This window comes from Spermophilus citellus (assembly GCF_964194105.1).
Source record: "Spermophilus citellus genome assembly, chromosome: 18".
Lineage (NCBI taxonomy): Eukaryota > Metazoa > Chordata > Mammalia > Rodentia > Sciuridae > Spermophilus > Spermophilus citellus.
The window spans coordinates 57,775,437-57,801,288 of record NC_138200.1 but is presented as its reverse complement, the minus strand read 5'-3'; the positions used below and the strand labels follow the sequence as shown (position 1 = coordinate 57,801,288).

At 40.7% G+C, this 25,852-nt stretch overlaps 1 protein-coding gene across 2 annotated transcripts in view; it reads right to left on the bottom strand.

Moving 5' to 3' along the window:
• The window catches only part of PDPR (pyruvate dehydrogenase phosphatase regulatory subunit), a 40,492-nt gene extending 14,650 nt beyond the window's left edge, over window positions 1-25,842 (bottom strand). Inside the window, exons 1-11 of one of the 2 annotated variants that reach the window (XM_081275031.1) lie at window positions 25,086-25,842; window positions 18,707-18,776; window positions 17,463-17,747; window positions 12,926-13,059; window positions 8,327-8,408; window positions 8,070-8,233; window positions 6,869-6,990; window positions 5,980-6,097; window positions 5,115-5,264; window positions 3,555-3,747; window positions 342-466 (exon numbers count right to left, since the gene is read on the bottom strand). In XM_081275031.1, the coding sequence (XP_081131157.1) occupies window positions 342-466; window positions 3,555-3,747; window positions 5,115-5,264; window positions 5,980-6,097; window positions 6,869-6,990; window positions 8,070-8,233; window positions 8,327-8,408; window positions 12,926-13,059; window positions 17,463-17,686 (1,312 nt within the window). In that variant the 5' untranslated portion in view covers window positions 17,687-17,747; window positions 18,707-18,776; window positions 25,086-25,842. The remainder of the gene's footprint in view (window positions 1-341; window positions 467-3,554; window positions 3,748-5,114; window positions 5,265-5,979; window positions 6,098-6,868; window positions 6,991-8,069; window positions 8,234-8,326; window positions 8,409-12,925; window positions 13,060-17,462; window positions 17,748-18,706; window positions 18,777-25,085) is intronic. The other variant, XM_081275030.1, reaches the window with a different exon arrangement.
• Window positions 25,843-25,852: the final 10 nt, after the last annotated feature.

Here is a 25,852-nt window from a genome sequence, read left to right as displayed (position 1 = left end):
CAAACCAAATGAGGAGCAAAACATTTGACATAGGATCTCACAAGGCAGGAAAGAAGGCAAGGAGGCACTTGCTGGCAATATAGAGGAAGCAACTGCATATCACCTGAAAACCTTTTTCTATTTTCCTGTTCCCAAAATTAAACAATGTACAATATACTAAAAATGTTCCATAAATATCACAAGGGGCATAAGGCCTCAAACCTAGGCCTGAAACACACATTAGAATCCCAGCTCAAGCAGTTAATAAAGGAATGAAGAAAACTCTGCCCCATTCAAATGATAAAACATGCCACCAGACAGATATCTGCAACTAGGTGCAATTAGGATAAAGCTTCACTTACGCATGACTTCCATGACCCGGTGACGCAGAAAGGTACGGCTGCTCTGGAGGGCTCCAAAGCGTTTCAAGTCCAAGTCCCAGACGTTTTCTGAGGGATAACCATGTACCATCCATTCAGCAAGATACCTGTGGGGACAGGTATCTTAGGTGGGGGACAAAAAGTTGTTGGGTCTCAGATGTGATACACAAGAGAATTAAAACAATATTCTACAAATCAAGAACTAGTGGAATCAAAAGATCCTACAATGTCACCAACAGTTGAGCAATTTGGGGCAATTTTCTTAACTTTTTTATAATAAAAAAAATGGACCCAAAGTATCTCAGAAAAACACTATGAAAATTTTAGCTGTAAGAAGAGTCCCGAGAAAGTATTTGACATAAACCACAATGAAGAAATAAGATAACCTCCTGTTGCTATTTCAGTGAGCTCAAGCATTGTGAGCATCCATTTAAACCACCATTGAGTGCTGTTCATCTCCCTATAAGCAGCTCATCTACCACAGTAACATGATCTTGTAGTTCTCTTGCATTTTTCACCGTTTATGATACATACAACATGGAAAGTAAGTGTTAATTGATTATGTTATAAAGGCTTCCAGTCAACAGCAGATTGTTAGAAGAGTTAAGTTTTGGGGGAGTTCAAAAGTTGTACCCAGAGTTTGATTAGTAGTGGAAGCAGAAAGTGGAGCCTAGCATGCCCTGAGCAGCCTGCCACCACTAGCCTAGTCATCCTCACTCAAGAGGAGCTGCCACAGCAGGCCATCACTGCACTAGTGAGCAGGAGACAGATTCAGCAGCCACTTGCTGCTCATGCCAAGCCCAGTGCTGGGAACAATGGCTGGGGTGGCCTCACATTTATTGCCTGTGGGTAGAAACTAAAAAGATCATCTCAGTTTTGGGAGCAGTAGAACAGTTCAATTTAAGAAAAGGATATGGGGCTGGGGATATAGCTCAGTTGGTAGAGTGCTTGCCCAGCATGCACAAGACCTTGGGTTCAATCCCCAGCACCACATACATACATACATACATAAATAAATAAATAAGATAGAATAAAATAAAATAAGTGGATATGGTCTCATCAGTGGGAATGATATCAAGGGAGATATATTTGAAGGTCAGCTTGTCATGTAAAAACCCCCAAAAGTCCCTTAATGATAAAGAGGATAGAAAGACTGGAGTTTGATGTAGAAAAAGAAAAGGAGGTAGAAGCAGCAAATGTGTCAGGATCTGGTAGAGTTCCAGTTCAAGGCAGAAAATATGCAATAGACCATAACCACTTTAGATGTGATTTACATCATAGGGGATCATCCATGCAGTCACCAGAATTACCAGAATAGACTGGGGGAAAGGCTGAGGGGTCAGAACTGATCTCCAAAAGGAAAAAACTCCCCCCCTACCTACTGCAGACACATCACAGATGTGAACCACAGAACCAACCGTGCAGGGAGATGTGATACAGGGTGCTGATGCTGACAACCATGGTGCAGGGAAGGTGGACCAGTGAGAAATTATGTGTATGGGCTTAAAGACCATGATTCCTAGAGAAGATGGCAACGAAGATAAAATCAAAGAGACTTGAGGTCAGCAGCCATCTCAATCTTAGTAGAGCCGCAACTTCAGTTACCCTGCAGATGCCCAGAAAAACCTAAACCATAGGATAGCACAGTGCCAGAGGCAGCCTATCCATCAGCTTAGACTTCATGGGCTCCCAAGGCTGAGCAGGGTAGGGCTAGGTAAATGCCACCTTACCATCTTCACCATCATCCAGTCATCCAAAAAGAAAAAAATAAATACAAAATGAACAGAAGTGAAGACCTGAAGTGCTTGCTTTTTTATCCACTAATGAGATAATTAGAACCATGTGCATTATGTATGCAGCATGGGAGTTTTTGTTATTTTTAATAATTGATACTCTCTGCTGATAACAAATTTGAGATTTTTTTTTGTTTTTTAAAAAGCCTGTTTGTTCTCAATACACCTGTATAAGCTTTTAAATGCTTTTGTATCTGGTCAGGTTGAAATTTTTAAGAACTCCATTTATAATTTATAATAAACAGGGTCTCATACTAAGTATACACCCAATCCCTTATGAACTGATATTTCTTTAAAAAAAAAAGTTAACACAAGCACCTATTAATAAAGGTCTTAAATCACTTTAAAACAAAATTTATAAGCAAGCTGAGTACACCGACACATGCCTATAAATCCCAGCTATTCAGCAGTAGAAGGATCTTAAAAAGTCAAGGCCAGCCTGGGCAACTCAGTGAGACTGTCTCAAAAATAAAATTTTGGGGACGGGGATGTGGCTGTGGTAGAGCACTTGCCTAGCATGTGTGAGGGCCTTGGTTTGGTCCCCAGTGCTGCAAAAAGTAATAAATAAATAAATGAAAACTAAAATTTAAAAAAGGATTGGGGATGTAGGTCAGAGACAGAGCACTTATATAACATGCATGAGGTCCTGGGTTCAGTCCCCAGTACTATAAAATAATTGAATGAATAAGTTATGAATAAGTTATAAGCAGATGTTTCAACTATGCAGTTAACCCCTAAATTGTTCAAGGGTCAACTATACAAATAAAAATTATCACCTTAAACTACTTTTACGTGTGTAGTATTAAGTACATGCACATCATCCATCTCTAGAACTCACTCTTCATCGTGCAGACCTGAACACTATACCTGTTAAACAGTAACTTCCTACTACCCTTGCAACCACTACTGTGCTGTTTGTCTACAGATGTGACCATTCCAGGTTCCTCACATAAGTGGAATTGTACAGTATTTACATCCCTTTGTAATTTACTGATTTTTACTAATACCTACTTTTTAAATAATAATGTCACACAGCTTGATCACCTACCACACTCACTACACACTTGGCTACTTCTAAACTCAAATATACACTTTGAAGGACCATACTTGTTATGACTGGAAAAAGTACAAAAAAAAAAAAAAAAACACAAGTTCTATGGCTAACTTCAAAAAAGAAGTCCACAAAATATTTTGCAAAATGATACTTCTAGAATATGGGGAGAGCCTCCCATGGTGAATTCTTTGTAGGAGACAATTCTCAAATTATATGTATGTCAATCTTACCATTATCTTTAGCATCTCAGATTAAAAATATTACATAACATCCTAGCAAGTAATCCTAGAAGTGAAAAACCCCAGCAAGCTGACATGTATTCATAACTGACTCTGCGTGAAGACTTACTTTCCAGCTCCTCCACCAAATGACAGGCCAGCAGAGTTCATCCCTGCCAGGACAAAGTAGCCCTGTACTACAGGAGACTCGCCCATGATGCACCTCATGTCTGGTGTGAAGGTCTCAGGGCAGTTCACCAACTTCATGATCTCCAGAGTCTCCAATTCTGGCATTCTACGCAGGAGGGAACTCAACAGGGGCTCTGAGCAATAAAAACAAACCCAAATACAGTTTACCTTTAGGGAATCTAAAAACTTTCAAATCTTCTATATACATATACATATATTTTTTAAAATTTTTTTATACATTGATAGACCTTTATTTTGTTCATTTATTTATATGTGGTGCTGAGAATCAAACCAGTGCCTCACACATGCTAGGCAAGTGCTTACCACTGAACTACAGCCCCAGCTCCTATATATATATAGGGAGATTTTTTTAAACTACTACTCCTTTCAGAAAACTTCTCAGGAGGGATTTTTCTAAGAGCCAAGTGGGCTATTTATCAGAAATCAGAAAGCTTGGTGGAATTACAGGACACACCTGCAAAATGCTTGGCATAAAGACAAAAAAAAACACACTCTAGAAAGGAAGAGAGCTACTGAACGGCATAATACATGTGGCCACAGAGAGTAATGGAATGAGCCAGTATTGAGTGGAAAAACTCTTTAAGTGATGCCCAAAGAGATATCAATGAAAGACAATGTTTTTCTTTGTTGGAATAGCTCCAAGACAGATCCTTACCCATTTTTAATAATGAATCTGTCATCTGGCCATAATTCCGTGGGACAATGGTAATAGATGAATCCAGGGTAGAGTTGCTTGGGTTCGTGGGGGTGTTGGTGGTGGGGCAGTGTTCATCATATTACTTTATATACTTTGAAAAGTTTCAAACTTCCCATAAGAAGTTTATTTTTAAAAGAAAGTTCACATAGTGCTGGTAGAGTGTATACAAAGTATGTTCAAGGCCCCAGTCCAGTCCACCACCCATAACAAAAAAAAGCCATCAAGAATGAAAGGGGGGCTGGGATGTGGCTCAAGCGGTAGCGCGCTCGCCTGGCATGCGTGCGGCCCGGGTTCGATCCTCAGCACCACATACAAAGATGTTGTGTCCGCCCAAAAACTAAAAAATAAATATTAAAAAAAAAAAGAATGAAAGGGAAATGCATCTTCAGAGATACTTTTCCATTTCTTGAATTTGGAACCATGTAACTATTAGTTATTGAATAAATAAAATTAAGAGACCACATAATAAAACAATTCTGCTTTTTAAAAAGTTCTTCAGTTTTATATAAAATATGACCAAAAGTCAGTCTCCTAGCCTAAAATTTCTGCAATGATTTAGGGGAAAAAATAATAAACCAAGTTTGTTAACTAAGATGTTAGTTCCCTAAACTTGCTAACCAGTAACTGCATCCCTACACTAGGCAAACTATGGAGAATGTTTTGGTGACTACTATTGTACTATTCCTGAAATGCTTTGAGAAATATAACACCTTTGGAAAAAAAATAAAAGTAGAACATCTTAGACAAATAGATGGTATTATCATTACAATGTAATTCACACACCAAAATGATCCCAGTCTTCCTGCAGATTCTGAATTTCCAGCTGGTTCTTGCCCTCAGTGAAAATAGGTTTTGGGTTCTTTTCAAAGCCCCCAGACAAGATGCCACCCTGCCAGTTCCGAATATAAATTCTTCCATCAGCATCAACAATAGCTGAGAAGGAAAATGACAAGGGAGTGGGGAGTAGGAAAAACAAACAAACAAACAAGAGTTTAGAGGCAAGCCAGCTTTCTAAATGGACATAAAAGAAACAAAATACCCATGAATGGATTTATTAAGGAAATGGCATCCAATACACATAGGCATCAGTCAGCTTAATAATACCTTTGGAGTTCATGGGGGAGGATCTTCCCAGCAGATTTACAGAGGAGACGGTTTCTCTGATTATCCCTAACTTTAGCAGGAACCTAGAAGCTTTGCAAAGTCTCACAACCAAACTACATGACTGCCATGTGCCAAGCAAAAGTCTAACAGAAAGGGGACTGCAGAGCTTGAAAACAATATCAAAACCCTCTCCTAGAGTACCTGGAGCCGATATACCACCCAAGTTTATGGTTTACCTGTAACATTTCTACAATTGATAGCATTCAAAACTGAAAGTTACATTCCAAATATTCTCAATTACCTCTTTTTGGGACTAAAGTTAAGCTTGCAAAAACAAAAACAAAAAATTGCTCGATGACATGCCATTTGACTATCCTTTCATAAAGAAATATCACAGAAAAGTTAGAATTGAGTCTACCTCCCTGTAACATGCTGCAGAAGATAAAAGACTCAGGTACAATCTGTCCTTTTCAGAAAGTCTTCCTTTTCAGAGGACAGGATACTGGCAAGTAGATAAGATTGTAAAAAAAATACAATTCCTCACTTGGTGTGTTGCTCTGCAGAGGGGTCTCCAAGGGGCGAGTCAGAAGGTAGAAGTGTTCGCAGGCATGTAACGGGATACTAACCGGCTCCTCGTTGGACAGACCCAGCTCGTATGCCCACTACAAATGGACAGATTTATTTGTGGGTGGGAAGAGGAACAGAAACACAAATGAGCAAGTTTAGCCTCTTGAAAAGAAATTAATTTCAAGTGGCTTCTGTGTGCTCTTGCTAGAGTGACAGGTGTGGGAAGCCAAGTTTCAGCCTGCTTTAATTAGTCCAAGTATTTGGATGGGGAGCAACACTATATTTTTTAACATAAAAATAACCTTTTAATCAAAGGACAATAGATTTACCAATCAGTCAGCAGAAGCCCTTTTAATAAAATACCTGGCCTCAACTAATAACTCCAGATACCAATCATTTAGTAAACTTCATAAAGCAAGGAGTATTTCCTAGATCACCTTAAGACTGCAGAGCAGAAGGAAAGGTACCAATTTGCCTCAGAAGTAGAAGGAGCTTAGTGTTCAAACATGGTCCTAATACAATAAAATAGCCTAATATTTTATCTGCTAGGTTGTAGAATGAAATTTAACATTATGGAAATACCCAAAAGCAAGGATTCATGTCAATGTCTAACTATTTGCTGGCATTCCTGACCAGATGGCACCAAATAACCTGGTGCAGAAGGAGGAAAAGGTCACAGATGCTTCTATTTGAGGAATAAGTATAATTTTCTGATTCAGATAAAAGAATTCTGATTTTTTCAGTCCAAACAATAGTATAGTACCTAACTTCTCTTTAGTCCATCACAGTATTAATCTTAATGCTCTACACCAAAAATATCCAAATTAAATAAGAAAATCATCTGCTCAATATTGTTGCTAACCTACCTGGCCAGCACAGTTGACAAAATACTGGCATTCAATCTGTCCTTTATCTGTTTCCACACCAGTAACTTGGCCTTTTTTGACCATTATATGAAGAATAGTTGTCCGGTCATAAATCTGAACACCTGTGCCAAAATAAAGAAAAAGCTGGTACATCATCTGATGTTCCAGAATGAAACATCTGCAGCAGATTCTCCACCCCAAAGAATAACTGAATAAGTAGGTCAGTGCTCTAATTAAAGAAATAAAACCCCTTAGGAATGACATCTTGAGACTATGTAATGGGCCTGCTCAAGACTGAAAATAGCTGATCAATTTAAAAACAGAGTCTAGTACATATTAGTTGAAAACATGGAGCAAGGATGAAAGAGTTCAAATCGGGCATCTTTTTTTTAATTTATGATTTTTTATATATCTTTATTTTTATGTGGTGCTGAGGATCAAACCCAGGGTCTCACACATGCAAGGCGAGCGCTCTACCACTGAGCCACAACTCCAGCCCAAATAGGGCATCTTAAATCCCAATCTACCCACATCATGATCAGTTCACCTAAAGTATATAACACCCTGGATACTACTCTTCCCATCATACATCTGAACTCCAGATCATGATTTAAGCTGTGCATCCAATCTCCAAGGCTAACCTTAGAGCTTCTTAAGTCCTGGAGGAAGGGGAATTCCCCTAAGTCTGAAACTTATCACTCATCAGCAATAAAAAGCAGTTACTTGGGGCTGGGGATGTGGCTCAAGTGGTAGCGTGCTCTCCTGGCATACGTGAGGCACTGGGTTCAATTCTCAGCACCTCATAAAAATAAAGATATTAAAAAAAACAAAAAACAGTAGTTACTTGAAATTTTTAACATGAAAAATGTGGCCCAGGCTGGGTGAGTAGTTCAGTAGTAGTAGAGTGCTTATCCAGGATGTGCAAGGCCCTGGGTTTAATCCCCATTACCAAGGGCAGTGGGTGAGTGGAAGCTCGATATGACCCTGAGAAAAAATACTTATCAACAGATACCAAAAAAAAAAAAAAAATACTATATTTTTAAAACTCTTGAGATCTAGTATTCAAAGGCAGGAAGATGAATACCCAATGAGGAAACTTTTTCCAAATGTGAATTGGAATCATTGCCTCCTACCATAAGACACTTCTCAGGTAACTTCTTTCTCCCAAACCCATGTTAAGAAAACACAAAAACCTGCTCACCATTTTGGGAGGCAGCACTTGCCAGGGCAAGAGCCACATCAGCAGAGGACACCACAGCATCCTCAGGAACATGCATGGCCCCCACCAGGTCGTGCACATTGAGGAGAGGGTAAAGTTCAGCCACTTTCTTTGGGGAGATGATCTCTGAAGGGATGCCTGTAACACTGCCAATGAACACAAGGGGACAATGACATTCACAGGCTCTTTGCAGAGGTCAGTTTGGCAAAGTCAGGACAGGCTTCTAGCCTCTTACGTACTTCAAACTTGAGTTGATGCGCTTCAAGGAAATGAGCCGGTCCTGTGTTTGAGCCAGAAAGATTGAGCCTGTCCTTATGTAACCTGTAAGGAAACATCAGTCAAACTGAGATAGACCAGACCAAATGTAAAGAGGGCTCCACTGCATTATAGGTTAGATGTGTCCCAAATCCTAACAATGTCACTCAACATCCCTGGGTAAGCCAATTAGCTTCCTTTGAAATTTTAGTGAAAATTTAAAATACACTAGATGTATAAATATTCTCAGCTCATCATCTTCTGAGAAACAAATGAGGTCCTGATGTACATAAGATTGCTCATAATAGGCCGGCATGGTGGGGCATGCCTGTAATCCCAGTGGCTCAGGAGGCTAAGGCAGGAAGATCTTGAGTTCAAAGATAGTATCAGCAACTTAGCAAGGCCTAAGCAACTCAGTGAGTCCCTGTCTCTACATAAAGTACAAGAAGGGCTGGATATGTGGCTTAGTGGTTAAGTGCCCCTAAGTTTGATACCCAGTACAAAAAATAACGGCTCAAGAATCTTTTTTAGGCAAGATGTGACTTAGAATCCATCCTTTTTTTTTTTTTTTTTTTACTCCTAGGCAATTCACCTTTCCTCTTCCTAGTCTTGGTCGGAGTATAATTCTTGGCAAAAGCCACACATAACATTAGCTATCAGAGGGCAGGTCCTCCCTCTCCTTCCCTAGTACAAACAAACAATGGGCTTGTCACTTAAGCTTAGTCAACTGGACCCTCAGTTTGCAGCAAGTGGGTTAATGACTGGAGAGCTCTCACTTTAGGGGCAGCAGTGTCCTGGCCATTCCTATTCTTCACATCCTGGCCCCCCGGTTGCCTCCAGCTGGCAACCTCCTACCAACTCCACAAGTGCCCAACATCCTTCCAACAAGCTCCTTTTTTCCCTCAAGTTTAACAGTCAATTTGGAATCAATACACATGATATATTACTACTATTATACTGGAGTCAATGAATATCCTAAAACACTTTCAGTTCTTGTGAAGGAAACAATGATCAGTCAGGTATCTTTAAAATTAGGATGTATAGGGGGCTGAGGTTGTGGCACAGCGGCAAAATGCTCGCCTAGCACGTGTGAGGTGCTGGGTTCGATTCTCTGTACAACATAAAAATAAATAAAAATAAAGGTATTCTGTCCAACTACAACTAAAAAAAATTTTTTTAAATAGAATGTATAGTCAGGATAATTTAAATAGTTCAAAATCTCTTGAAATCATCAGATAAATATGCCCTACACCGACATGACAAGAAGATCCCAGTTTAAAGGATCTGAATTTCAGAGCCTGGTGTTTAAAAATAGTAGATATACCAGCTTTGTGCAGTGATCTTGGCCAGTGATCTGTGGGCTAATCACACGCTGGATTTCACTTTAAGACAGATGAAGGGGTCAGCAACTATTTTGTAATCATTATGAAAGATTATTTAGAGGAAGGTACTACTTACTGTACATGCACCTACACAATAAAGCATGTTATACTATGTTAAATCACATTCCCAAAAATTACATTTCACTCCACCCATTAATAAGATTAAAATTTCATTATTTTCCTACAGAAGACTTTAAAGGTTTTGACTAAAGGAATTCTGACATATAATTTGTGTTGTTAGATGTTAAAAGTCATGGGCTGGGGTTGTGGCTCAGAGGTAGAGCACTTGCCTACCATGCATGAGACACTGAGTTTGATCCTCAGCACCACATACAAATAAAATAATAACTAAAATAAATATTTTAAAATGTTAAGAGTCATAAAATAGAATTCTTATAGATCAATAAAGAAACAAAGGAGGGCTGAGGATATGGCTCAAGCGGTAATGTGCTCGCCTGGCATGCACGGGGCGCTGGGTTCGATCCTCAGCACCACATAAAAATAAAATAAAGATGTTGTGTCCACAGAAAACTGAAAAATATTTAAAAAATTCTCTTAAAAAAATAAAGAATCAAAGGAGACATATGATAATAAAAGGCAATTCAAAGAAGAATTATAAATGGCCAGTAAACCTATGAAATGATTTTTAACTGAAAGAGATGTAAATAAGAATCCTGAAAGTTTTTTTTCCACCCCTCAGGATTAGCAAAAATAAATACCCAATGTTGAGAAGACTGTAAAGAAATAAGCACTCTCTCTTCTAAAAATCAAAGGGAGATCAGTAGAGAAAGGGACCAAAGGGTGGGAAGTGGGAAATGCTGGGGAGTGATTCTGGCCAAATTATATTGTTACATTATATGCACATACAAATATTTAACTCCCATCACTATGTACAACTATAATGCACCAATAAAAAGTGTGGAAAGAAAAAGAAAGAAGCACTCTCATACACTGTTGGTGAGAGTATAACCCTTTAGGAGAATGATTAGGCAATAACCATCCAAATATAAAGTACCTATATCCTTTGTCCAACTTATCTCTTTTCTAGAAGGAATCTACTCTTTAGAATTAGGAGGGAAAAAAAGGTATTTGGACAAAAATCTTAACTGAACCATTAGGCACTTAACTACCATTAGGTAGGTGGGAGGGGCTGGTGTTGTGGCTGAGGGGTAGAGTGCTTGCCTAGCACATGCGAGACACTGGGTTCGATCCTCAGCACCACGTAAAAATAAAATAGATATTGTGTCCACCCAAAACTAAAAAACAAATATTTAAAAAAAATAAAATAAAAAAAATAAAAAGGTATTATGTCCAACTACACTAAAAAAAAATTTATTTAAAAAAAAAATGTGGGGTTGTGGATGTGGTTCAAGCGGTAGCGCGCTCGCCTGGCATGCATGCGGCCCGGGTTCGATCCTCAGCACCATATACAAACAAAGATGTTGTGTCTGCCGAGAACTAAAAAATAAATATTAAAAAATTCTTTCTCTCTCTCTCTCTCTCCCTCTCCCTCCCACTCTCTCTTTAAAAAAATTAAAAAATAAAAAAAAAATTTAAAAAAATGTGAGGGGACCTATAAATAGATGACAAGCTTTGAATGGCAGGTGCTATGGAACACCACTCTGCAGTTAAATGAAATAGGATTATGTGTTAATCTGGAAAACAGCCTAAAATGTACTTTTATTTAACTATTATTAAAAGTGGCTGGGGGCTGGGATTGTGGCTCAGCGGTGGAACGCTCGCCTAGCATGGGCAGGACCCAGTTTTTATCCTCAGCACCACATAAAAATAAAGGCATTGTGTTGTGTCCATCTACACCTAAAAAAATAAAATAAAAATTATAAAAAAAAAAAAAAAAAAAAGTGGCTGGGCGCAGTGGTGCACACCTGTAATCCCAGTGGCTTGGGAGGCTGAGGTACGAAGATCAGAAGTTCAAAGCCAGACTCAGAAACTTAGTGAGGCCCTGAGCAATTCAGCAAGACCCTGTCTCAAAATTATAAAAAGGGCTTGGGATGTAGCTCAATGGTCAAGCGCCCTGGGTTCAATCCCTTGTACATAAAAAAGTTACCATATTTGAGGAAATAAGAGAAATAATTTCAGATATAAAGTAAGTACAGAGAGGGACTAGGGTTGTGGTTCAGTGGTAGAGCGCTTGCCTTGCACGTGTAAGGCACTGGGTTCAATCCTAAGTACCACATAAAAATAAATAAATAAAGATATTTTGTCCATCTACAACTAAAAAAATATTTTTTAAAAAAATATGGTACAGAGAGCACATGATGAATTGTTAAATACATGTATTAACAAAATGTCACATAAGAGGCTGGGGTTGTGGCTCAGTGGTAGAGCACTTGCCTAGCATGTGAGAGGCACTGGGTTCAATCTTCAACACCATATAAAAATAAACAAATACAATAAAGGTATTGTGTCCATCTACAAATGAAAAAAATTTAAAAATGTAATATAAAAGTTTTTAGAGAGATGAGGTCTAGGTAAGGTGAATGGTGTCTGAAATAGACACTTCATAAATTACTGATACATCCGGATTTTTCAGTAAGTAGGATTTGAATAGACTGAGAAAAGTTGATGGGCACTTACTTGTTAATTTTAAAAACATAAACCAATATATTAGGCCATGTGCTGGGGGACAACCCTTACAGATAAAGACTATAACTTGTCAGTTAAATTTCAGTTTGAGGGCTGGGGTTGTGGCTCATTGGTAGAGCACTTGCCCAGCATGTGTGGGGTACTGGATTTGATTCTTAGCATTGCATAAATAAATAAAATAAAGGTCCATCAACAACTAAAAACATACATATAAAAAATTTTTTCAGTTTGGTTTGGGGTTGTGGCTCAGTGTTATTGTGCTCACCTAGCACATGTAAAGCACTGGGTTCGATTCTCAGCACCACATAAAACAAATAAATAAAATAAAGGTGTTGTGTCCCTCCTACAGCTTAAAAAAAATTTTTTTTTGTTTTTTTAAATTTCAGTTTAAAGCCAGGCATGGAGGCACACACCTGAAATCTAGCAGCTCAACAAGTTATGTGACTTGCCCATGGTAACGTTCCAGCTGGTGGCAGACTGGACTAAAACCCTAGTCTTAATTACCAAATCACCAAGCAAACCTGGTATAGGATCAGATACAGTAAATACTTTTAGTCTAGAGACAGACCAGTAAATGGCAAATTACCTGCTTACCTGTTTGGATCCCTGTTTCTTGCTCTAACTGATGGTAGAGTCTGTTTGAATAGTCTGCCATCTTCTGCTCAATGGTCAACTGCCTGGCAGTGCTCAGGATGCCAGCACAGAACCTGGTGGAGCCAGCAGCCAACCTGCAAGACGGATGCAAAATGCTATTAGGCAGACTCACATATCGGAGTATGTTCGAGAACCCTCATTATAATATTGTTTGTAATATCAAAAAATGCAAATATGGTTTAAAATTTTGGAGATCACCAAATCTATCTGGGGTGGGAGTTCCATATCTCCCAAGATAGAACTCCTAGAGTTCTGATAGTCGCTCTTGTCTTAGGGAGAATGTCAGAAATATAATTTTAAGAATAAGGGATGGGCTGATGCAGCTCAGTGGGGTTGTGGCTCAGCACAGCACTTGCCTAGCATGTTTTTTTTTTCTCAGCACCACATATAAACAAGTGAATAAAATAAAGATCCATCAACAACAAAAATATATACAATTAAAAAAAAGAATGGACTGGGACTGTGGTTCAGCAGTAGAGTGCATGCCTAGCATGTGAGAGTCCCTGGGTTCGATCCTCAGCACCACATATAAATAAATAAAAATAAAGGCATTGTGTCCATCTACAACTACAAAAAGAGTGAAAAGGGGTTTTTTTAATATATTTTTTATGTGGTGCTAAGGATCAAATCCAGCACCTCACATGTGCTAGGCAAGCACTCTAACCTGATATGTGTGTGCATTTAAGCAAATAAGTAAATGAGGTAGAGGAAAAACTTTCCGACAGTAGAATGCCAACTAAAAGAAGAAGGATGAGGAAAGAAACCTCACCATTTGGCAAGCATCATGGTGGTAGGTGCAGTCAACTGCCAATGGAAGTTAAGCCTGGTAAGTGGAGGTATGACATTAAGATATTGGCAAAATCTCAGAAGCCATCTCCCCAAAGGTTGCTAGCCCATTATAAGAGGGCAGAAGGGGCAGGGCACATTTGTAATCCCAGCTATTCAAAGTTCAAAGCTAGCCTAGGCAATTTTGTGAGATTACCTCAAAAACTGGAAGGAGGGGGAGGTGGGGATGTAGCTCCATGGTAAGAGTGCTTGCCTAGTCTGATTCAATCTCCAACACCAAAAAAAAAAAAAAAAAAAAAAAAAAGTGGCTCCCACAGAGATACTCAGAGGACACTAACAAAACTGGGTGATCAGGATTATTCCCACCAGTAGTACATGCCAGCCATGCACCTCCTGGTGTGGTACACTGCAAAAAGCCTAGCACCATTTCTGTGGTCTTCCTGCCTAAAATTTTTGGTCTCATTGTGGTGACAGATGTACAACTCTGTGAACAGACTAACAGCCAATGACCTATGCACTTGACAAGGATGACTGGTATGAAATGCAATACACTGTTCTTGAAAAACTGTGTGACTCGAGTTTGATCACAAGAAAATGTCAGTTGAACCCAAACTGAGAATTATCCCACAGAGAGAAAGGCCTGTACTCCTTAAAACTGTCAAGGACACGGGAACAGGGAAGGGCTGAAGAACTGTGCCAGCAGAAGAGATATGACAACTGAACACAAGTTCCTGGAGAGAATACTGGACCAGAAAGGACAGAGAGACTTTATTGGAATGGTTGGCAAAATCTGAGTGAGGCTGATGAATTTGATAGTAGTGTTGTATTCATATTTTCCTGATATTCAGGTATGATGGTTATGTAGGAGGTTGCACTTGTTTTTTGAGGAAAAAAACACCCTGAAATGCTTAGAGGTGCTGGGTTATCAGGTCTGCAACTTATGCTGATAGTTATAAAAAAGGGAATATATACACACACTCTCTCTTCTCTCTCTCTCTCTCTCATGGCTATGTGTATACCCATCTACAAAGAGCAGAGCAGGTGATACAACGGGTACATTAGAATGTTGACAATGGGGGAACTTTGGTAAAAAAGATATGGATATTCTCTGTACTGTTCTTGAAGCTTTTTAGTGAATTAAGTCATTTCAAAATAAATTTGCTAGAAAAATATTATTAATGCAAATATGCCAATTATTACAGAATTTATAAAATATATAGAATTAAAATATACAATAACACAAAGGGTAAAAGGAGGTAAACAATTATACTGTTATGTCTAACAATACTCAAGTAGTGGTATAGTAGTACTTCATAATGGACAAATAAATTAAGAGTACATAGGGCTGTAATGTTTCTCTGTTGAAACTGTAAGAATTTTATGATTAAAAAATGCTACTAGGGCTGGGACTGTGGCTCAGCAGTAAATCGCTTGCCTCACACAGGCGGGACCCGGGTTTGATCCTCAGCACCACATAAAAATAAAGGCATTGTGTTGTGTCCCATCTACACCTAAAAAATAAATATTTTTTAAAAATGCTACTAAAAACAAAACAAAACAAAAAACAGAATACATGGGGCTGTGGGTGTAGATCAGTGGTACAGCACTTGCCTACCATGCAGAAGGCCCTGTGTTAAATCACCAACACCACAAAAGGAGGAAAAAAGAATACATATTCTGATCTCTATAATCATTAAAAAATAATACAAAGGCAGGAGGGTCACAAGTTCAATAGCAGCCTGGTCAATATAGTGATATCTGTCAATAACAATAACTGATGATGATGATGATGATGATACAGAGTAGCTTAAAAGTCCACAAAGATAGGGGCTGGGGTTGTGGCTCAGTGGTAAAGCACTTAACAGGTATGTATGAGGCATTGGCTTCAATTCTCGGCACCACAAAAAAAATAAAGGTCCATTGACAACTAAAAAACTATTGAAAAAAAAAAAAAAAGTCCAAAGAGATAAAATAGAATACTAAAAATATGTGATTCATCTAAAGGAAGGCAAAAACTAAAAAGAGGCAAAGCCCATAAAGAAAGCATATTTCTTTTGGGGGAAAAAAACAATAAAAATCTAGCTAAAAGATAACTGTTTACCTAATATAATTTACACTATTTTACAAGCACAAATTTTTGTTGAAGTCTAAAATGTTACAGAAAACTCAAAACTGTCAAGGTCACCAAAAACAAGGAAAGTCCAAGAAACTGTCACAGCTCTTAGGAGTCTGAGAAGACATATGATGACTGGGAGAAATGGATCCTTGGTGGGATCCTAGAATAGAAAAAGGATATTAGGAGAAAAGTGAACAAAAATAAATAAAGAATGAGCTTTTGTTAATACTAATGCATGAGTTCTGATTTGGTAATTGTAATAACGTAAGATGTTAGGTGAAAGTGGATGTAGGGAGGATGGGGTTATAGCTCAGTGGTAGAGGGTTTGCCTAGCTTGTATGAGACCGAGTTCAACTCTCAGCACCACACATAAATAAATCAATTAAAAGTCCATTGACAACTAAAAATATTAAAAATAATAAGTAAATTTAAAAATTAAGGGCTGGGGTTGTGGCTCAGCAGTAGAGTGCTCGTCTCGAATGCATGGGACCCTGGGTTCAATCCTCAGCACCATGTAAAAAATAAATGAGTGAAATAAAGGTATTGTGTCCAACTATAAAATAAATACTTTTTTAAAAAAATTAAAAATAATAAAAGAAAGTGCATAGGGTATATGGGAATTTTATAATAACCCTCAGTTTTTCTGTACATCTAAAGCTGTTCAAAAGTAAGCTAATTAGGACTGGGGCTCAGTGGTAGAGCATTTGCCTAGCATGTGTAAAGCACTGGGTTCAATCCTTAGCACCACATAAAAATAAATAAATAAGGGTATTGTGTCCATCTATAATTTTTTTAAACATTTATTTTCCAGTTGTAGTTGAATACAATACCTTTATTTTAATTTATTTATTTATTTTATGTGGTGCTGAGGATCAAACCCAGGGCCTCACACGTTCGAGGCGAGTGCTCTACTGCTGAGCACAACCCCAGCTCGTGTCCATCTGTAATTAAAAATATATATTAAAAAAAATAAGAGCTGGGATGTAGCTCAGTAGCAAAGCATCTGCCTTGCATGATAAAAATAAATAAATAAATAAATAAAAATCAATAATGGAGATATAGGCAGAATGCAATCACTTTTATCTCAGTTCAAAGTCACAGGACTTAAACTACTGGGTGACAACAAAGAGAATGAGATAAAATGTGTTGTAAACACATACATCCTTTTTTTTTTTTTTCTTTTCAGTACTAGGGACTGAGCCCAGGGTGCTCTACCACTGACTACATCCCCAGCCCCTTTTTGTTATTTATTTGTTTCTGAGACAGTGTCTCAGAACTCCAACTTGCAATCCTTCTGTCTCATACTACCAAGTAACTGAGATTACAGGTATGCAAGTGTAATCTCTATATAAATCCTTTTAAGATACTTGTTTTGTTGAAATCTACCTTTCTAAAAACCCAAACATTAGTATCACTAAACAAAGTGCAGAGGATTTCACCTCAGTTCTTCTCATGACACTGGGCAACATTTGGATTAACTATTGGTGGGACATTATCGTGGAGAAGAGAGGGAATGAGGGAGTCCCTTACCATTAGTACAGCACAGCCACAAGCTAAGTCCCATTTGATCCTTACCTGCCCTGCTCCAAAAGGACAATATCTGTCCACCCCATCTTGGAGAGGTGATAGGCCACAGATGTGCCCATGATTCCACCCCCACAGATGACAACCTGGGCCTGGGCAGGCAGGGTGATAGATTGTGCCTCAGCAGTTGACGTGTTGTTTCTCGCCGAGGACCAGTTCTGCCATCCTGGGCTGGTTCTTCGTCTTCGGGCAATTGATAGCAACCGGTAAAACATTATGTCTGTCACCAACCAGGAACTATGTTCTTGCTAGCTAAGGCAATCCCAGGAATTCAAACTAGACAGAGAGAAGCAAGCATATTTCATTACATTTAACTCAACGCACAGAACAAACAAGAAAATGATTTAACAAAGAATAGTAATAATTCATATGACATACTTGAGGACCTGAGTTTCAGACACTTTGCTAAGTATAGATATAGAAGTGAACAAGAATAAGGAAGTCTCTGCCTTTATAAAAGTTACATTTGAGGGGCTAGGGCTGTGGCTCAGTGGTAGAGAGCTTGCCTAGCAAGTGTGAAGCACTGGGTTCAATCCTCAGCACCACATAAAAATAAAGGTATTGTGTCCATCTACAATTAAAAATATATTTTTAAAAAAGTTATATTTGAGAGTTTGTGTGAATTAGTGAGAGGCAACCAATATACAAAAAAAAGTAAAAAACGTTAATGTAATAGAGTAATAACCAGGGGCATATTTAAAGTAGGATGGTTAGAAAAGGTCTTCAAGGAAGGTGACATTTGAAAAGAGACCTGACAGATGAGAAGGAACCAACCATATGAGTGTTTACACAGAAAAACAAGTATGTATAAAGGTCCTGAGGTGGGGAAGGAAGGGGGTATGGAGTTATAAATGATGGTAGAATGTGAAGATCATTATTATCCAAAGTACATGTATAAAGACACAAATTGGTATGAATATATTTTGTATACAACCAGAGATATGAAAAATTGTGCTCTATATGTATAACAAGAATTGTAATGCATTCTGCTGTCATATATTTAAAAAATGAAGTAATTGGGGAAAAAGAAATTTATTGCTGCTGTTTTGTATATATTATCATGAATATCCGTTTACTTTAAGAAATGTAAATAATATTCCTAATTAGAATAAAATACACTCCATGCTTGTATAATTTTATCAAAATGGACTCTACCGTCATGTATAACTAAAAAGAACCAATAAAAAAGTATGCAAATGGGGCTGGGGATGTGGCTCAAGCGGTAGCACGCTCACCTGGCATGCGTGCGGCCTGGGTTCGATCCTCAGCACCACATACAAACAAAGATGTTGTGTCTGCCAAAAACTAAAAAAAATTTTTTAAAAATTCTCTTTAAAAAAAAAGTATGCAAATAAAAAAATAAAAATAATTTTTAAAAAGGTCCTGAGGTAAGACAGACTTTGATGAGACCAATAACAGAAGTCAGCATGTCTGCAGCATGTTAAAAGGAAAACAATCCAGATAAATCTGGAGATAAAGGCAGAAAAAACCATCATGAGGAGATAGAATTTTATTCTAAGTGTAAAGAAAACTCACTGAACGAGGGGAGTGGAATAACCTGCTATATTTTTCACAGGTCAGTCTGGCTCCATGCTAGGGTGGATGGTAGAATGAGAAAAGTAGAGAATTAGGAAGCTACTGCAGTAGTCCAAGGAAGGGTAGCATGGCTTACACTAGATAGTGGCAATCAGAGAAAGTTTCTGAAATGAGAGAACTTATGTGCTAATGAAGTGAATTTTATCAAAGTTGGAAAAAGGAGTAAAAGGGATGATAGCTAAGATTCTGGGATAATCAACTAGTTTCACAGTTAGTGTGAAAGACTAGGAATGAGGAAGGAAGGAAGTGAGGAAAGACAGTGAGGAAAGACAGTGAGCGAAAGGGTAGGAATAGGGGAATGGACAACTAAATGTTACTCACTTAGAAATGCCAAGCAACAGCTGGATATATAAGATGGCAATACGGTAAACAGCGGTGTCCTTACCCTTAAATACAATGTTTAAAACCCTGTCATTTAGAGAGGAAGGAGAAGAGCACCCGAGGTTCCCCAGAATTTACAGACTGGAACAAGAAGGGAAGGACAAGCGATAAGAACAGAATACTGTGTTGGACTTAAAAAGAGCATCCAGATAAAAAGAGAACTGGCTACAGAGATGGAGAAAGAGTAGTCAGTGCACAGAGAAAAGCCAGGCAGAGGCATGTCACAGATGCCAGGAGAAGAAAGTGTTTCAAGAAGAGGTTAACTGCAGAGGCTGGGGATGTAGCTCAGTGGTACAGCACTTGCCTGGCATGCATGAGGCCCTGGGTTTGATCCCCAATGCCACACACACACAAAAAGGGGAGGTGAGGTGGTGTTAACTGCAGATGGTGCTGAACAATCAGGCAAGACAACCACGTGTCCAAAGGGATGAGAAAACATAAAGGCCTTGATGTCCTCAAAAAGGAAACATCTTCAAGTATTAGGGATAAAACAAAATAGAGCAAATTGAAGAGTAGACAAGAGGGCTGGGGATGTGGCTCAAGCGGTAGCGTGCTCGCCTGGCATGCGTGCGGCCCGGGTTCGATCCTCAGCACCACATACAAAACAAAGATGTTGTGTCCGCCGAACACTAAAAAATAAAAAATATTTAAAAAAAAAAAAAGAGTAGACAAGGGAGTAGACAGCACCATACATTTTACTCTGAAAGGGAGTAGAAAAATGAGACAGAAGAGAAAAATGTGGGGTAAAGCAAAGTTGTTTGCTTTTTAAAACATGGGGGTATTAAAAGAATGTTTTCTTCTGGTAGGAATGGCCCAGCAAAAGGGAAAGGGGCCAATATCAAAGAATGGAATCCTTCAAAAGGAAAGAAGAGATGAGCCCCAGAGTCCAAGAGAAGGATAGAAGGCCTCAAGCTTCCACAGGTGGTCTGGTGGAGATTTAAGTATCAGATATCTTTCCCTAGGAAGGAGAGGATCGTCAGTCATGTAGGCTTATCATTTCTACACCCAAGTCACAGTTGGTAAGCAAGCAAACATTTCTACAAGACAACAAATATAATAGGTTAGAAAAGGAAAAAGATAAAGGCTAGCAGCACTAGCAGAAATAGAAACTAGACTAGGAAGGTAAGAGGTGAGCTGAGTCTTGGCGGGGGGGGGGTGGTAAATTTTGGACAGAGACAAAGTGATGGGAAACACAAAAGAGAAAGGATAAAATAAATATGACCATGATATCTGCTTGGGAGGACAGTAAGGACCCTGGCACAAAGCCCAAAAAAATCTATAATGAATGCTGGGAAGTAGGAACTGAAGTAGAGCCAGACCATAGAGACTAATACTTGGTCTGATGTGGTCAGTTATACTATGAGTTACTACAGGCTGAATGTGACAAAGACAGGATTTTAATAAAATTTAGCAGCAAAACAGAGGACTGCTTTAAGAAACATAAGACTGATCTACTAGCAGACTATACTAGCATTAAAGTACAAGAAGATTGAGGCTGAAGACACCGGGAGTAGTAAACATGGGCATCAAGGCAGCACATTGACAATAAAGCCACTACGACCTCTACTATCAGCATAATGACCCACAGGTGGCTCCCCATAAGTCCATGCTGTCATCAGAGAGGATTCAGATCTGCAATCAATGCAGGTACAAACTGCATGGCAAGAGAAACTTCATGCAAGTGGAAACTGATTATGATGGCCACCTTGTGGTTGCCACTATGCCTCACCTTCCTGGTCGTTGGAATCTATAAGTTTCTCCACACAACTAGTCTTTCTATAATCTCATATAAACGTAGCCAATTTCTCTTCATGGCCCACGCCCCCTACAGACTTCTCTACTATACCCTCCAGACTACCATTCCCACAACAAATACCCACCCTTCCCAAGGGAAATGCAGCCTTCGAATTGCCACGCCACACAACCCTGGGCCACCCACCTAACTGGCTATCCTCCTAAATTCCCAACCATTACCATCTAGTCATGCTCAAAAAGCCCCCACTCCTTCAGACTAAGGCTAGCAGGCACCCGAACAGGTCAAGGCTCCCCCACAGACAGGTTCTGAATCCATAGCATGCTCCTCTATCACTTTCCACCCACCTCCTTTCTTCCCTCCCTCTAAGCAGCCTGTCTCAGCTCCTTCCTGAAATGCTTCCTATGAACCTACCTTTACCTGCAACTCTCTGCTGGTTCACAGTGCATCTCTCCACTAGAGTCCCAGCCACCTCTGCCTTCCTTTTCTGCACCCCAACCCCATCAACTGTCCTCTCTTCACGTACCTGTGTTGTTTCTGTGCCACCTGACTCCTTCTCAGCATTTTAATATGCTCAAGTCTCTCTCAGGTGATTTAAGACATGAAATTAAAACTCCACAACTTTCTTCAATTAGCTTTTCTTTTTCCCCTTTGTGATACTGGGGATTAACCTCAAGGGCACTCTATAACAAAGCCAAACCTCCATCCCTTTTCATTTTATTTTTTTATGATTTTATTTATTTATTTATTTATTTTCATTACAATTCCTTTTTATTTTTTGAAGACAGGGTCTCACGAGGTTCCTGAGGTTGGCCTCAAATTTTCCATCCTCCTGCCTCATCCTCCCTGAGATTATAGGCATGCACCACTGCACCTGGAGTGATTTAGAATTTTTAAAATTAAAAGTTGCTAATTAAGCTAGATTGTAAATTCAAGGCCAGCCTTAGCAACTTATTGAGACCCTGTCTCAAACTAAAGAGGGCTGGTGATGTAACTCAGTGGTAGATTTCATTCTCCAATACCACAAAAAAAAAAAAAATCCAAATCACAAAGTATAGTCTTTGCAAAAACTCAAAAACAGGAAGGAATTAAGATTTCCCACCACACAATGATTCACCAACACTGGTGCTAATGGTATTTTAACACAATTTTTGTTTCTACAGCAATGGCTGCCCTTATGACACTGATACCATATGGATCTTCAGTCTTAATTTACTCATTCCTGAGTACCTAGGCAATCTGCCAGGCAACTTTTAAACAGAAATTCATTCTTGAGCTAGGGATGTACCTAAGTGGTAGAGTGCTTACCTTGCATGCCAAAGGCCCTGGGTTCAATCCCCAAACCAAACACATATATGCAAAACCCTAGCAACCTGTCATTTTCACTTGACAATAAATTAGTAAACAGAAAGGACTGCATATACTGTTTTATACTTAGATCTCTCCTTAACTTACAGCATTCAGGCATCTGTCCCACCATAACGCTGACACTGCTCTTGCCAATAACACTCTAGTTGCTGGTTTCCAAGGACATTCTCCTGGCACTATAACACTTGACCTCTCAATAGTAATTAACAGCCGATCATTTCTTCCTACCCACATACAAGGTCCTCTACAACTTCTTTTCTTTTTTTTTTATTGTTGGTTGTTCAAAACATTACATAGTTCTTAATATATCATATTTCACACTTTGATTCAAGTGGGTTATGAACTCCTATTTTTACCCCGTATACAGATTGCAGAATCACATCAGTTACACTTCCATTGATTTACATATTGCCATATTAGTGTCTGTTGTATTCTGCTGCCTTTCCTATCCTCTACTATCCCCCTCCCCTTCCCTCCCCTCTTCTCTCTCTACCCCCTCTACTGTAATTCATTTCTCCCCCTTGTATTATTTTTTCCTGTCCCCTCACTACAACTTCTTTTCTAAACACCTCTTTGCTGATCCCTCTCCTCTGCCCTGGTCCTCAGAACTTTATGAAGACAATTTCTCTCCTTCCATACACTCACCCGCGGTGATTTCAGTTTCACCATGACTGATGGCCTAACCCACCACATCCTGAACTTCAGATGTACTTATGGAGTACAGAATGACCATCACCATTTGATCAGATAGATAAAATCCACTTCCCTCAACCTCCAACATGTTCACCACTATGCACCCACCTGCTATACACAAAGAAAATAAGAAAAATATCATTGATAACTGGAGATCTCAAGATTAGGTTTCCAGATTTGGGGGGATATGGAGATAATTGAATTGTTTTAAAGTATTTTTACGGGAAGCTACAATATGCCAGACACTGCAGATAATACTGAATCTTCACAATCCTGCGAGGTAGATATCATCATCATTTCTATTCTACTTTTGAGGAAACTGAGATACACATTATGTGCAGTGATTCACCCAATCTCCTGTATCATGGTGAGGGCACAGCCAGGATTCAAACCCTGCCAGTCTGGCACCAGAACCTGTTGTTTATCACCACTTCCCCTGCTACCTTTCCAATAAAAGGAGATGAGCCAGGACAGGGCAGCTATGAGGACAGAACCCAAGGTCCATCCCCAAGGAGGAAAAATGGAATTGCAAAGGTAGCAGAAGAAACATGACAAGAGAGGAGTTTCAAATTGGAATAAACCATGTTAAAAGCCCAAGGTGATAAGAACCAAGAGACTGCTGACCTTGTGCTTATCATGACCTTCAAGAGACTGAAAAGGTGAGGGAAGAAGAGTTTAAAGTAAACAGAGAAGACACCAGAGAAAACCTCCAGCAGGTTTGGCAGAAAAATGGGAAGAAGAAGAAGAAGAAAAAAAAGCATGACAGCAAAGGAGGTAAAGTCAGTGAGAAAGATAGTGAAGATGACAAAGAAATGAAACACCATCTGGTTTAAAGAGAGTTTGTTTTAAAGTTCTTGAAAACGACTGTAATACAGACAGGAGCTCCTGCTGAACAGCCTGGTTCTGCTCAGATCTGCTTATACCAACAGCAGCAAGGTGACGAGCTAGCTCCCGAGTTACAGCATTAGGCACAGGTGGGCTGCTGGTCACAAGGAAACTTTGGTGAGTACAGGTGGACTAACACAACGTTTGCCACAGCAGAACTCAGCAGTCTCAGCAGAACTGCCAGAGACACCCATTTAAAAGCAAAAGCCCCAGGCTCCACTTCCGGAGATTCTGATCCCTTGGTCCAGGGTGCTATAGTTTTAAACAAGTGCACCTGGTGATCAAGAGTTTGTCAGTCACAAATCCCTACCACGGAAAACGGACCGTTCGGCCTCTCCCACTCTCCACCCCAGCCCTGCACACTGTGCTTTCAATGCACGCGCAAAAGAGGCTTGCAGATTCCCGACTCAACCGAGTATCACACACAGCAGTCCCAAAGTGCCACACGTTAGGAGGAAATCCCACCGCCCTGGCCTAGACCTTCAGATAACTTCTGCCAGACGCTGCAGCAGTCTGAGTGAGCAAAGCACAGGTGGACCACGCGCGTGAAGGCGGGAAAACGATTTCACCTGCAGAGACGCGGGACCGGGCTAGCCGCGCCGGGAGCAGACTGCGCTGCAGGGGCGTGCACTTCCCAGCCGCGGCGGGGTCCGCGGGCCGCCGCGGGCGTTCGGCTGAAACGCGCGCACCTGGAAGAGCCAGCGCGAAGGCCCGGACAGCCGGCACGGGCCCCCGAGGCACGAACAACGCGGGTGGACCGAGTCCTGACGCCGGGACGCGTCTTCCCAGGAGAACAAGGCGAAGCCCACGGGCAGCGGGGGACCAAGGGACGGCTTCTGGGACAGATGCAAGCGCGAAGCGGGCAACAACGGGGGTCCCGGGGCGCGAGGGCCGCGCGGGCCGAGAGAGCCAGAGCGACCCCACGGCTGTCTCCTTACCTCAGCTGCTGCTCGCTCTCAACAACACGGCGCCCGAAGCGAGGCGCGGCACGGCGGTTGCGGGGCTCGCCGCGGGCGGGAGAGCGGGAAGCGGGTGGGAGAAGAGGGGCGGGCCTGAGGAATAAAAAGTTCCGGGGAAGGCCGGGCCCGCGACCTTCCGCGCTTTACGGCCCCCAGCAAGGGTATGACGGGCGCGCGACCTCGGCTGCGCACGAGCGCGCAGTGACGTCACCGCGGCGGCCCCGCCCCTGCCACGTGGGCTTGTTTGGGTCTCGCGAGGCTCCGCCCCGGGTTTAGAACTTGGGCCCAGCACCCGGGTGGGTCTCTGCAAATGGGATGGCGACGTCGGGGCTCCAGGTCCCGCTGGAGCGTGAGCGGTTTGGGGGGCTCTTTGTACCTCGAGGCCTGTGACCTGGTCCTTCCCCCGCGGGTCCGCTGCCTAGAGCAGCGTCCAGTCCAGCGCTTAGAAGGCCCAGGACTGGTGGTCGCGCCGCTGCCTCTGGCCTTCCTGGCGAGGCTCTGGCAGAGCGGACCCCAGAACCGACGTGCTGGCCTGGCCAGGCCTCGGAGGCAAGATTAGCGAACCAGAGTTCCCTGCTGACCTCACCCGTGGCTCCTCCCTCAGAGCTTGTCCGGGTCTGAGGAAGAGCCGCTCAGTCACTAGAGCCTCAGACAAGTCCCCTGTCCACTACTGCCACCACCACCCCCGTCCCATCACCCAGGTCCATTACTTCATAGAACTCATCACTCTCAAGAATGTGTTTGCT